The sequence below is a fragment of the Amphiura filiformis genome, chromosome 3, assembly GCF_039555335.1.
Source record: "Amphiura filiformis chromosome 3, Afil_fr2py, whole genome shotgun sequence".
Taxonomy (NCBI): domain Eukaryota; kingdom Metazoa; phylum Echinodermata; class Ophiuroidea; order Amphilepidida; family Amphiuridae; genus Amphiura; species Amphiura filiformis.
Window position 1 is genome coordinate 68,422,120 of NC_092630.1, and position 14,991 is coordinate 68,437,110.

The window sequence follows — 14,991 nt, forward strand, 5'->3', positions numbered from 1 at the left end:
GGTAAATCCTAACGTGCTAATTTTGACGTTAGCATGCCCACGTGGAAGAATATTGTGATGTGTCAACCATATAGAGAAAGAGATAGAATGGCGTTTGGATATCTAAGGTCAAAGACGTCTAGTCTGTCTTCAGATTCCAATACTCCATAATTATATAATCACCATCTGCTGTTTATTGGGGAACACTTACACTGACTGACATTTATGATGCGGAACTTGGCACTTACACCGACAAAACGTGTTCATATATATTTGGTTGTCTGTAACGTGTCCGGTCTCAACACTGGATTAGAGTCTGAATCTATGCAGATTACTAGATTCATCATCATTCCAGCTAGTATCCAGAGATGATGTACACTAATATGTCAAAATAAAATTGGGTTCTCATTTCGAAAAAAATGTTTAGCACCATTACTTTTCCTGTAAAATAAAATGTTCCGCCAGGTATTTCAATTGTTTTGCAACATTAACATTCTGGCGATGAACTTTATTTTGTAACTATCAGTGGAATAGCAAACGGGTAAATTTCATTTGCAAAGTTTGTGTAGCCCTATATAATAGTGTTGTAATGCCAGGAGAAAATGCAGCAAAAGGGGATATTATGGGAAACATGATTTTACATCGTGAAACGCTTGACAACAGACCACACTTTTTAGTCTGAAGGTCAAAAGAAGAATAAATAGCTCCACAAGTATATACATAGCTCACAAACGAAACAGTAACCATATGCTGCCTATGAACATACATGTAGTAAATAACAAACTGACATATTTGTGAGGTTGGTACTACTCGGTACATCTGAACTGTGAGGTCGTACCATATCACATGTCATGTTGGGTCTATAGTGAGAGAGTAAAATGTCATGCTGAATAAAGGATTATGAATGAGATGTACTGATCTCCATTAACGGCACATGTATTTGTAATATCTGTGTGGTCATGCACTCTCTACCTAAAGAAGCTGGAAGAACTATACATCAGTTATCTTTCTTATTTTTAAATCTGAAGCTTTTATTTATGATGCTTGTTTTCGAAAAATGAACAAAGAAAAAGCATTATACCACATATTACACAGGGACCACACATGCATAAATACCAATGAAAGTGTGGCAATTGTGATTTGATTGTCCTGATTATATCCAATTTGATTTGTATATTTCAATGGTTGACTCCAGAAAAAAATAATGATCTGGGCAACTAACTAAAGATCATCTATCTAAACCCTTTATCTACTACTTAAGCACAACAATGAAACTCAGGGCTGATCAAGTTGATTTGATTTGAAGGTCCAGTTTAATAGTGTCCTTAAATCAAAAGCTGTTATCATATGCCTTAATAATATCACAATAATTATGTATATAAATATAATTTTAGTCTCAGTCAAGCCAAGTACAAAATGATTTGTTTGTGATTGTTATCCTTTTATGAGGCAACACAATTAAATGAGGTGAATGTTGGCAATTTCAATATTTATCTTGATCAAACTGACAATAGTGCATCCTTGATGAGTTCTGTGATGTATGCTTCTATAAGTGTTCCAGTTTGCACCAAAAAGCTACTTTTTACCTCTTTTTATTGAGATGTAAATAGTTTAAATGTGGAAAAGAAACCAGAAAGAGTAACATATCCTTCATATATGTTGAGATACGACATCACTAATAACGTGTGCAGTATAAACTTTACCTGCTTGTTTATCCTAGTCATGAATTTCAGTGTCAGAAATAGTTCTACCTGCTATAATTTTGCTGCACCTGTAAATCCTGCATTTATATGCAACTCAAGTGTCATATTATAACATGGATATTACTGTGATAGCAAACCTGTGGCTTCTCATTTTCCAACATCTGCCTCATTTACTCCTTTTGACCCACATACATATTCAATAATATTTAAGGTTCACTCAAGATATCAAATCTGCAAAGTTGTATTATTATACTTTGATCAGCTTGTAATCGGCGGGAATTGTTAGGCTTTTACCACTACGTCGAAAAGTAGACCCAAGTTAAGAGTGTTATAGTTGACCTGTCTGGTCTATATTGTGTTTGTTAAAGAAAGTATACAGCATATTGGGCTTGCATTAATAATTTGCGATGTTCTTGGGAGATTTCACAAGACAATTCTCGAAATGATATTGATATTAATCCGCGATGTTATAAGGTCCGCCAATTCAAGCTGATCAAATTTTATAAAGTAAACCCAAAACGGTTATACATAGATTTTGAAAACAAAAATCTACTTAAAAAGTTAACACATTTAATTCTAGTACTCTTTACATGTAGGCCTACCCTACAAAAATCACCTGCATGACTCAAATCACAGCTTAAGCCCAAATCTAAACATACATTTTCCTCCCATAGCTACATTTTGTATGCAATGATTTAGCAGTGTCTTAACTGCTAAAAATTACTTTGTTATTATGCAATAATTAATTTGATTAAAATATAAAAAACGAGTTGCCTGAAACTTAATTGTTTCAGTATATAGCAGCACAAAAATATACAAATTAGCTTACTCAATAACTTTTACCCATCCAGCCTAAAGAAGCTCAACACAATTTGGTGGTATGGGTGGTAGTGTGGTGAAGCATATTGAATTCCAGTTGAAATCCATACATCCCCTATGAAAGACATGCATGACCTTAATCTTCCCCACAGGTAGTGTGAATTACAATGGAGTTAACCTAAATGGGTGATTCCATTTGAAATATACACCCCCAAGTGGGAGATTTTAAAGGTCATGTCTTCCATAGGGGGTATATGGATTTTATCTGGAATAGCACATTACAATCTGACCACTAAAGTTTGTTTGGCTTATATAAGGCGGAAAAAATGAGACTCATAATACTGCGTATTGATATAGAAAGGCATGCACGCAGTTAGGCGCAATGCTTACTCTACTTGTGTGTAATGCGTGACTGACACACACTTATGTGAAATTACACAGGCATGAGTTGGGACTTTATTGACGCACACAGTAACAAAAGCCTAATAATTCCCGCCTTATGTAAGCCAAACAAACTTTAATAAAAAAGCAGATCCAAATCAACAAAATTGGCTCACATCTTTGTCTTATTGTTACAAAGAAAACACAACATTCGTTGACCAAATAGTTTTAAAGTTGTTACTAGTACCAAAGTAAACATAATGGCAAAATTACGACTGACATTTGCAGAAAACCAGTTATCTGCACAAAATATTTAGGAAGACCATTTACTTTAGAAACAATACTTGAAAGTATTTGGTCAATTAAGTTTGATTTTTTAGGAGGAATGATAACTAATGTATGCAACGATAAAAACACAATATCGTTCGCAATTTTGGAAATCTCGGACTGAGCATGAACTGTGCACCAACATCCGGGTCTTTTTTGAGAGATGAGAATCAAACTTCCTCCATTGACGATGTGTGTGTGAAGAACCGTGCCTGAAAGGTTTCACGCTGGCAGTTTCTAGCTAGCTCATCAATACTTTCCTGGTCTTATGCAAGTGTTCAGAACACATCAAGACCCAAAAATATGAAAAACACACATAAGAAGTGTTTCTTACAAAGTGAAAAATTCGCCTGTGTTGAAAGTCCTCAATGTTTATCTCCCACGCAAGGAATTTAGCGCATACGCAGTCCGAGATTTCCAAAATTGCGAAAGGGCTTATTGACATAATATGTGACCCCAAACCTGTAAAATCAAATAAATGGTATATTGACAGAACATTGTACATTTATCTACATTTGTTTGATAGTTGTAATAATAATTGTAACTTAGTACCTCTGTTAAATAGAGGTAATGGTAGGTATCCGATACATTTGTCTTTTTCATAAAAATTAGTAAGGCTTGACAGGTTGTCTACATGATCAATTTAAATTCTGTTCACAGAATTCATGTTATTACTCTACTAAATTTGATATAGTAGTGACTTTGTGTCAATGATGCTAGAAATGTACATAGATGTGTAGTCTATGTGTCTGCACCTAAAGCTCCAGAACCACTACCTTCAATATGCAATATTGTACTTACAACTTGCTAAGTACTTCTTAGTTCTTACACCAATCGTGACTGTCTTCTTGAATTGTACTTGCACCTTGCAAAATATGCCTTATGATAATAATAGCAGTACCCTTTCACCTAATAAGTCCAAATGTGAGTCCCATAATGCACCATTATTATGGTAGATGTCCATTCTTCATGTATAAAGAAAACATCAATTCATGTTTGGTACTGTCAATTGCACAACCATCTATCCTTAGAGTATGTGTACAGTTGTAGGGCACAGTTGCTGGATTCACCTTTCTTTCTTATGGTTTATCTATACACAACTATTCCATCTATAAGACACACACTCCCACTTCATTATTGCATCTGGCTTTGTATTTATTACTCATTTACCTGCATGATCATAATGTCTCTTGTCAATCAGCAATCACACCATCAAATAAATAAAGTCCTCTCTCTCTTCATAAATGTTTTTGATGCCGATGAGAATAAACTCTTCTCTCTTAAATGTTTTTGATGTGAACCGTGGATCATAGAAATATCTGATGAATTTGTTTGATTGTGAGTCTTTTCCTACATGTTGGGCATTTGTGTTGTGTTGCAATGGCTGCACGTATGCATTGGTTACAGAAGACATGGCCACAGGTGGTAGATGTTAAATGCTGTCCACTAGCATGGATCTGAAACAACAAGACAAAATGATTTATCATTATTACTGTAAAGTCAATACAATTAGCTGCAGGTTACATCATACATTACAAAGTGAACATCCTAGCAATATAGGGATTCTTGGTTTCTTTATTGGAATTCCTTCCCACAAGGTAATAGGCATATTGCATAACAATATATAGAGTTCAGAGGTTAATCCATCTCCCTTGTTATGCAATATACATATTGAATTGTGAGAAGGAATTTCGGAACAAATGGACTTTCAGTAGAGAAATCCAGGGTCCGCATATTGAGGTAGAAGATACAAATAAGCATTATGTAAAGTATCCAAGACGACAAATTTCTGCTTTTTGGTCTGGAATTTAGCATAGTATCCCTTTCAATTGACACCAATGCCCATTTGGTCAATTGAATGTGCAAAACTTTTCAGAATTTGAATCATTATTGTAGCATAGAGGGTGCAATCATGGCCTAAAGTATCTTTACATTGCTTACACTAAAATCTATGATCATAACCAAAGAGTACCAACTCAAAATTGGCCTGTTTGTAAAGCTGCCATTTTGGTTTGTTGTTTATGGAGGGCAAATAGTGTTCCTTTGGCATTTACCGACCAAAGCCCAAAATGGAATGATACCAAGCATATTTAAGCTTGAGCTTTACACAGATTTTGCATGCAGCGCATTTTTGGCATGACATTTAAATGCGAACAACCACACACTTAGTATCCTGGGCGCATAGCGAAATTGTCTGGAGGAGGTACACTATTTTGTCCTCCATGTGTGACACATAAACATGGCAGAGTCGGTACTCTTTGGTTTACCTCATTGGTGTGCACCTAAAATATCCGTGTCATTTGGGTCAACACTGGATAATGGGTTTCTTGGCATCCTATTCTTTTCTATATCCATTGCACACAAATCTATAGTTTGATCAGCTCGTAATCTGCCTAAAAGTAGACCCACGTTAAGAGTGATTTAGTTGACTTATCTGGTATATATTGTGCATGTTAAAGAAAATAGACAACATATAGGACTTGAATGAATAATTTGTGATGCTTCTGGCAAGATGTCACAAAATAAAATAGATAGATATTAATCCGTGATATTATAAGGCCCGCCGATTATGAGCTGATCAAACTACATCCAGATCTATAATCAGTATCTTCCACATATTTTAAGATGTCTGCTTGTAGGCTAAATGAAAGTGTTTATACCAATCTATTGTACAGGTATCTCTGCAAGTGCCTCCCTCTGGGACAATAAGAAGTGTCTGTTTTTAAACATTTCATTATACTAATTTCAGCAGTAAAATACCGGTACTGTAGAAGTGAGAAACTTTCAGGGGTCACTAAGCTGTCATCTCCAAAGATCTATTTAAACAGTTTGGAAGAGAGTTATCATCACTTACTGTTCGTTCATCTTCCATACACACCGGACAGGTAATAACTCTTTTAGGTGTACTTGGATCACCAGATGGAGCTGAATTACTACTGGCTAATGCTTCTGTTCTGTGAGGTGCACTGTGTGAAAAACAGATATGACAAAGAATTATTTTGCCCAAGGAAAGAACATTTAATGATTATAATTCAAAGTGAAGAAAAACATTGGACTACCTTCATAGCATGGACAGATACTTCCATAAAATAATCTGGCTGTATGATGGATTAAACCACAAATCTCTCATATGCCTCATATATCATTAACCATTTGAGTAAATCAAAGTTAGTTGTTATGCAGATGATATCCTGTGGTCCAATCCTGCTATACAGCTTTTGAGCATGGAGTAGGTGAACAAAGAAGTAAGGTCTGATTGGCTAATAATCAAATGTCTTTCATTGGTTGATGCAACCAAAGGATACTCTTTATATCATTTGCCTTTTTATACACAATTGGTAATTTACTATTGAATGATTCTGGTAGGCAGTTAAAGGAAGGTGACCTGATATATTTGGAAAATCAATTTCTTTTAAACTTATGTATAACATAAAATGTTGTCCCTTTTAAGCATTCATGCAAAAAGATCATGGAAATGTTTCTGTAAATGTGACTAATTCTTTATGGAATTACTGTCATTTTTGACACAGCATAAAACTGGTAGTCTACAGTGTTTTTATTAATGATTATCATCATGATCAAGTAATAAATTGATATCAAATCATTAACATACTGAAATTAGGAGTTCCAAATCAGTGTATTTCCGAAGATGTTCCAAAAAACTACTGAATTAGTCAAAAATGTGGTATACCATAATTGAGACTAATTTGACAGTTTTTGATGATTTCTTCAGAAATATACCGATTTAGAATGCCTAATTTCAATATGTTGATGAGAAAAATATGAGCTGTCACCTGATACCAACATCTGCATTTTGATAGGGTAAGTTGGGGATGAGGCTGTCAATCAGGTTACCCACCTTTAAATGTCAAGTTACACCATTTTCTGCATCACAGTATTCTGTTCATAACGTTGGCACCATTACTAAGACAGACTGATTGGAATTTGTCAGCATGGTGTTAAATTTGGCTGATGATATGATAACATAAACCAATGCTATTTCTAGGTTAATACAAACATGGATCTTTACCGGGATTCCAGATTAACATAAATGCTGTCAGAAATAGGCCTATTAGATCCCTGGTAAGTCTCAGCAATGCATGGTGTTGATGGATCATTCAACCATTCCCAATTGCAGTCTCTGCACTGCTTGACTACAAAGTTGTCATAGGCTGCATATCATACTGTCCTTACAAGGAGGTATTGGTTTCAACCAATGATGGATGTTGACACTTTAATAAACCATTTTTACACCATCATCTTTGTATTTTGTCTGCAAAATGTTTTTACAGGCTCTTCAGAGCAGTTGAACTAAACCCCTTTCAAATATCAAATGACCCATGGGTCACAGATTAGGTATGTACTAATGAATTGCAAAATGCACTTAAAATCTAGTTAGCAACCCTTTTCATCTCGTTATGTTTGAATTCATGTTGTGTTCATACAGCTGAGTAGTTACCCCCAGCCATGCACACATGACATCACAAATTAGGTGAACAAATAGCAATGTCATGTTCACAAACCAAAACCCATTGATGATATTGCCTCGTTATCTAGGTTAAGATAACATCTGTGGTTTGGTGGACTGACTGACTGACTGCTGGCTATGAATGCATGCATGCCTGATGCCCTGCTTTTTAAGGACCAGTGTTATTGTTGTGAGTATGTGGTGGTACATACAAGGCTTAATGTTGTCATGTCAGTCAATCAGTTGCTAGAGGCTATCTCTTATCATTTTGAGTGAGGTTTATGAGGTTTTGTGCACATGGATCTTTGCTATGTATACATACTTAAAGTAAATATAGGAGTTTAGCTAGCTGTACACATACTTTAAAATTACAAGTGCATGGAGGCTTGGGACCTACCCCACCCCATGCACAAAATATGATAACACTGATAATTACCTCCTTGTGTTGTAAGGACTTGATGGTGGTAGTTCTTGTACTTCCTCATCACTATCATCACTATGATCTATGAACAGAATATTATCTCTTTGGGAAGGTCTCATCACATGATTATTGTTTCTTTGTCTTCTACTTCTTCTTGTTGCAACTAAAAAGAAAGGAAATGTGTAATTGAAAAAGAGATCAATTAGCTAAAATAACAGAATGAAATCCAGTGGCAACACCAGAGGGATTTCCCCAGTCAAATTAAGATATCAGCCCAATTGTAGGCAAATTGTTTTTTCTGTAAATTTGTTTTTTTTTATTAAAAAAAATACTTGAACAATCACCAGTGTCTACCACTGATGAAATATTACTTGAACACAATATATCTCAAGCTTATATGTTACACATATACTTTTCAGATCCTTCAGGGTTATTTGACGTGCTGAGGTCATGACATTTGTGTATGGGATCATGTTAACTTGGCTGGTTAGAAATCATCTCAAGATGGACGTTTGACCTTTACCATTGGGATTCCAATGTGCATTTACCACCATGTTTAAAGGATATGCAGTCATTTCGCCAGAAATAAAGAGTTCAATTTTGACATCCATAAATGAAAACCACAACTTCAGAGCCTTTCACACCAAAAGTTCCATTCAAGGAAATATGTGAGAAAATATTCTATCAACATATTGATAAGCTGGTCTTATGTTTTGGGTGTCAAAATAAATGACTGTATCCCTTAAGCAGAGGCACCAAAGCACTGGGGCTTTTAACGATTTACCTTGGTGTCCTACATTTGTCCAATTTCAAGCCATTCAAACGATGTGATTACCTAGGGCCCTTGTCAAATTGGACTAGCAGCCCTCTTAAATTCTTAACAATTTACATAATATTCCATATCACTAACAATTATGAAGCTTTTCAAGTCTCAAAATCCATTGTAACTTATGATGCATCATAAAATCCAGTTCACTAAAATGATTACAATAGATACCCTTTGTACATAATAGGGCTTTACCACAGGGACTCTTCTTAAGTTACGACTATAAGGGCACTTGCAACTTACGAATGGTTACCTTAGTACGAGCGGTTAAAAGTTAGTGACATTTATTTGATCATTTGATATTATTAGTGATCAATATGAATTATGATTATATGATATTGGTCTTACCACTCAGGTCAAGTATTACAGGTGATTCAGTAAATGATTCAGTGAGATCAACTACTTCATTATGAGGTGGTGTACTACTTGTTGATGTCAAATCTACTGTCAGGTCTACAACTGCTGGCGAAGATCCTGTATTCAAATATATCAAAGGGTGAGCATTATTTAACTATAAATGTACATAATTAGATTGGCTGAAATAACAGATGCATTGATATTGCTTATTCCATTTATACCTCTATATGGCCATTATTTAAATAATGTTTAATGACCTTTCCCATCATGGAACATTTGAATGTTCGTCCCATCTTCATTCCTTAGTGAGGATGGATATTCATAAGGCTACTGACAATCCATCTTGAGTTTCCCATCACATAATTTCGGCAAACAAGTGAGGTGACTTTTTCATTACCGGTATTCATTCTATTTCCGACTTCCATTTGTGACCAAACATGAGTGAAAAACGTTTTATTATTTACCGCTCACCCACTCAAAGATGGAGATTTAAAAGTATACTAAAAAGAGGCTACAAGGTCAGCAGCAAAATTGATGTTTTGATTTTGATTTTTCCAATAAAAATGCACAGATATTCATCGGTTATTTTTGGAAAATCACAATAATAATGCAAGTGAGGGTTAGAAAATGAAGTGAGGGCGGGTGACGGGAAACTCAAAATCGACTTTCATATGTCGAGGATAGCATGCAGTTTCTTTGCTACTTATATCAATGTTTTTCATGAGTACTTTCAGATGTTCCACATCCATCATCAGCTACTTTTCTGTCTGCAAACATGAATTTCATCTTTGATGATGCTGACATCATAGGCAGGGGCAAGGCAACATCTTACGTCATTAACTTCAAAGTTGACATACATCATATGCAACAGAGCACAGCAACGGACAGTGAAAATGATATACACAAATGTATGTCTTTATGTACCATGTTACTAAACAGGCATCAGATTACTTTTCCCTTAATGGTTGGACAGATGTGAACAACTTGAATGGAGAAAGGCATTACTATGGTCTTAAGCGAAGCTGGGTGGGGGTTCACCCATGACATTAATGAAAAATATATATCTCAAACTCCTTAAATGAGACCTAAAACCACTCAATAAAAATTATTTTCCAATGTGTTGTTTTATTGTGAAACTTTTGACTCTCCCTGGTAGCATCTTGATCACCTAAAACAAATTTTATTACACTAATGGCAACAGTAAATACATAATTTGTTAACAAAACATGAATCATATACATTTAAGGAACAGAAGTGGGGTTAAAAACAAAAAATGCAGTCACAGGCTTTGACAGTAAAACTCTGAAAAGACCATCCCTGTTCTGGGGGGTCACTCCAATTGCGGCCTGTACACCATCCGCGATAATAAAAAACGCGTAAAAAGGGTAGTTTTTCGTGGATTGGAAAAAAGGGTAGCAAAATTGCAATTGCCGATACGCGAAAATGAAATTTAGGGTATGAAATTTGATGCAAGGAACAAAATCCCTGTTTAGGGTGTGAAAACAGGCGTTTAGGTATCGTTTTAGCCCAGGGTTAAATCCTTGTTTAGGGTGTTTTTCAAAAGTTGATTATCGCGGATGGTGTACAGGCCTCAATGGGAGTGACCCCCTCGGTCCCTGTAGCAAAAGCTACTATAAAACAATTTTGAGACTTGCAGAAGAGCTATCCCTTTGTAAATTATCAAGGCTACAGATCAAAGTGACTTGATAAATCTGTCAGCGTTCATTTTATATAGTGTTGAGAGGTATTTCTACCATCACATCTAGGTTAATTGAGATTCCTGACACCAAAGATAAATTGTGAAATAATTGACACAAAATTCCAAGGTTGATCATTTGAAATATTAAATTGTATTCTTTCATGCATTGCATATCAACCCACTCGCTGCATCATCTTGATTCTTGATGCCTTATGGTTGACTATATCTTAACTTCGTTGTACTAAATTATAATTCTATTCAACTGGACTTACTGTTTTGATGGCTACGTATCACATATCATCAGGCTGACTGATCTTGAATTGGCTCTGTATTCTTGACCTGTGACGTCACAGTGGTAGAAGTTACGTCACACGGGAGTCGCTGAGGAATTTTCCTGATGGTAGGTTCGTAAAATTCCTCGGCGACTCCTATGTGACGTCATTTCTACCACTGTGAAGTCACAGGTCATGAATACAGAGCCAATTCAAGATCAGTCGGCCTGATGATACGTCATGGTTATGACATGATACGTAGCCATCAAAACAGTAAGTCCAGTTGAATAGAATTATAATTTAGTACAACTATTTGATCTACCTGGATGATTGATAATATTCATAAATATATCTTTTACTTAAGGTGGTATTGGACCCATTATGAAAGTGCTCTAAACATGTTTTAAACAGATTAATTGAGTAGAGCAAAGCACACTTATCAATATGCCTTTTGTTTGAAGCAGATCGGACATACGGTTTTCAAAATATATCAATTTATATTTTCTTTATATCTTATTGTTTTTATCAATAATCAATATAGTTAATGAGCTAAAATGACTGGAGAAGGTCATTAACATATAATTTTTGCCAATATTTTGCTAAAAATCCATGCATAAATGTTCAGGGTACTTTTATTTTGCATACTTTTGCCTTGAAACTTGGTCAAAGTGTTCCTAATGTGTTCTAATGTATTTTATAATGAAGCCACCCCCTAATTTGCATATTTGCATAATTAATTAGCATTTATGCAAATTAGCTCATTAATTATGCAAATATGCAAATTAGGGGCGGCTTCATATATATAATACATTAGAACACTTTGACCAAGTTTCAGGGCAAAAAGTATGCAAAATAAAAGTACCCTGAACATTTATGCATTGCTTTTTAGCAAAATATTGGCAAAAATTACATATTAATGAGCCTTTGCAGTCCTTTTAGCTCATTAACTATATTGATTATTGACAAAAACAATAGGATACAAAGAACATACAAATTGATGTATTATGGAAACCGTATGTCCGATTTGCTCCAAACAAAAGGCATATTGATCAGTGTTCTTTACCCTACTCAATTAATCTGTTTAAAACATGCTCAAAGCATTTCCTAATTTCTAGAAAATGCATCCAATACCACCTTAATTTGATCTATAATTATGAAAAAGGGTGTTGCAGTATCATTTACACCTAAATAATGTGTGAGAAGTAACAAAGAAAATATAGGGTGAGGCACGGCCGAATCCACAAATATAAACCATTTTATTCACTAGTATTACCTCTAAAATAGTGAGATTTAAAGAGAAAATATCAAATTTTTGTCAAAATATTTTAGCGTGTACGCATATCCGGGGACACATATCCACAGCATAAGTGCCAGCATGTATGGTAGAACATTTTACGCGTAACCTCGCCTAATGATCTGCATAGAATGCGTCATGCTTCATTGCATTTGAAACACAATCAGAGAACATTATTGCGATTAATGGACCCTTTTGGACAAATCACGGTGTGCCATTTTGAATAATAGAAGGTGGAGATAACAGAATTTTAAGTTCATGTATCAGCTGATGGAGTGCAAACTCCTGGCCTGGACAATCATAGGCAACTTGGGATCAGTTACTTCTTACCTTTCAATATCCACCATGGAAATGATAATATCTACGTTATAGCACTTTCACACTTTGGGCGTGGGGAGGGAGAGGTATGAGGAGTGTTTCTGTAGAAAAGCATCCCATTGTCATCAAATTCATCACAATTTTCAATCCAAATAATACACTTCAAGATTCTTGTCTACAAATCCAAAAGCGATGTTACACAGCCTAACAAAAGATTTATGCTTCTGGTTCAGAAGCAAATCAAGGGACCAGGATCCACACAGGTTGTGGCTCCTTGGTCCAACTGTTCTTAATTTGAGGCTTGATCAAAATTTTACAAGAAATGGTCATAATTTGATGGAATGATATTATCATTAAAAACTGCTCTAAAGAGAACATTTTGTTTGGCATTTAATTTGTCTTCATTTTCAGCTGCATCCTGTGGAACATCTCACCTCCTGGACACTATAACATTTTGAGATTTTTAGGTCTAGTTTACACACCCCTTGCAAGACATGTTGTCCTCCCTTTGCCCCCTCTCGGAAAATGGAAAAAAATCCTGGCTACTCAACTGCTTCAGAACTAATTGCTCCTGGCTACTCAACTGCTTCAGAACTAATTGCTCCTGGCACAAATGTTCTGCATTTTAGGTCATAAGCTTTCTGTTGTTACATTTTATACAAAATATGTTTACTACCATCAAAGTTGGGAAATAAATATGTGTGATATAAAAATACAAAGCTGGAAATATAGGCAGGTGAAGAATTTGATCTGATGGAAGCATAGCAGTAAGTGCTATCAAATACCTTGCAATTTGCCAATGGCATGATAACTCCTATTTGTGGCACATATGTGTAACAGTACCCAACTATGAACCCCCGTACTTCAAATGTCCTTTGCATTCCACCGTTTTCCCTCAGCATGGATGATAGAGGTGATAAGACAACTAAGATCCAATGTATTTCTACCCTGTGGCTTCAATGCTGACCCCACATACTTGTGAATGAGATATCTAAAATTAGTCTCAACATTCAATATTATTGTTTCTTGTATTTTCATTAGCTGCATGTTGTAATGAGCTGCTAAATTAAATCGCAGAAGGTTGCCTTTTGTTATTCTTTATTTATGACCAAGTGCATCAAAATATTAATTCATTGGAGAATGTCTTACAAAGAAATAAGTCAGTGGCAGGACCAACATTTTTATCAGGCTTGGGAGAGGAAGGGCAAAGTGAAAAATTGCAGAGGGGGTTAAAATCAGAAAAGTTTCTTAAAATTGGGTGATTTGTGGATTTTCTGTGAATTTTTGTCCAGACCGGAGGAGGGGGGGGGGGACAAGGAAAAATTGGGGAAATTAAGAAGTAGTAGGTAATAGTTGACAGGTTTGCATTGGCTGATTGAATTTATGCAATGGGCAACACCTCCAGCCCTTAATTTTGCAGCTTAGCACACAGAGGGCAACAGAGGGCAGCAAATAACTTGAATGTTGAGAGTTTGTACAGAAGAGCTTTATCATTTAAATGCTTTGTCTCATGAATTATAGCCACACTACAAGAATAAATAAAGAGTAATGATATGTCTTGAATAGTATGTAAATGACCTGTCGTCATTTAGTTTCCAAAATACGGGGTTATACAAAAATATTATTTTCCCCAAACACCATCCACCTGCCGTGGCGGCAACAAAAATAAATATTGCAAGCAGCAACTAATGATAAAATGTCACATTTTTCATAACAAATATCTGTCGAGACTGCACAATCTTTTTATGTATTGTAAAAGACTATATCTTTTCAATGAAAGATTTTGTTGATGTATTATTTGTACCACATGTTCTGTGTATAAATCTATTTTTGAGAAAAAATGTAAAATCAACTAAATACCATATTTCACAGAAATTAAATTATAACATTTTATTAAAGCCATATTATAACATTTGCTGAGGAAGACGCCCTCACTGAATTTTTAAAATTCCTTTTTTTACACGATTAAATTGTACTTTATTAAACTAATATACCCTGCAAAAATCAAGACTCTAAGTGCTGTAGTTTTGTCAAAATCCGTGATTTTGAATAAATGGCTGATTCAGCGCTTTATTATTACGATGGAATTATTAGTCGAACGCATACACGATATTCATATACACAACA

At 35.2% G+C, this 14,991-nt stretch overlaps 1 protein-coding gene across 1 annotated transcript in view; it reads right to left on the bottom strand.

Moving 5' to 3' along the window:
- Positions 1–1,262: 1,262 nt before the first annotated feature.
- The window catches only part of LOC140149025 (E3 ubiquitin-protein ligase RNF4-like), a 33,639-nt gene continuing 19,910 nt past the window's right edge, over positions 1,263–14,991 (bottom strand). The window contains exons 4-7 of the mRNA XM_072171169.1: positions 9,273–9,398; positions 8,114–8,261; positions 6,064–6,175; positions 1,263–4,666 (exon numbers count right to left, since the gene is read on the bottom strand). Of these exons, the coding sequence (XP_072027270.1) occupies positions 4,517–4,666; positions 6,064–6,175; positions 8,114–8,261; positions 9,273–9,398 (536 nt within the window). The 3' untranslated portion in view covers positions 1,263–4,516. The remainder of the gene's footprint in view (positions 4,667–6,063; positions 6,176–8,113; positions 8,262–9,272; positions 9,399–14,991) is intronic.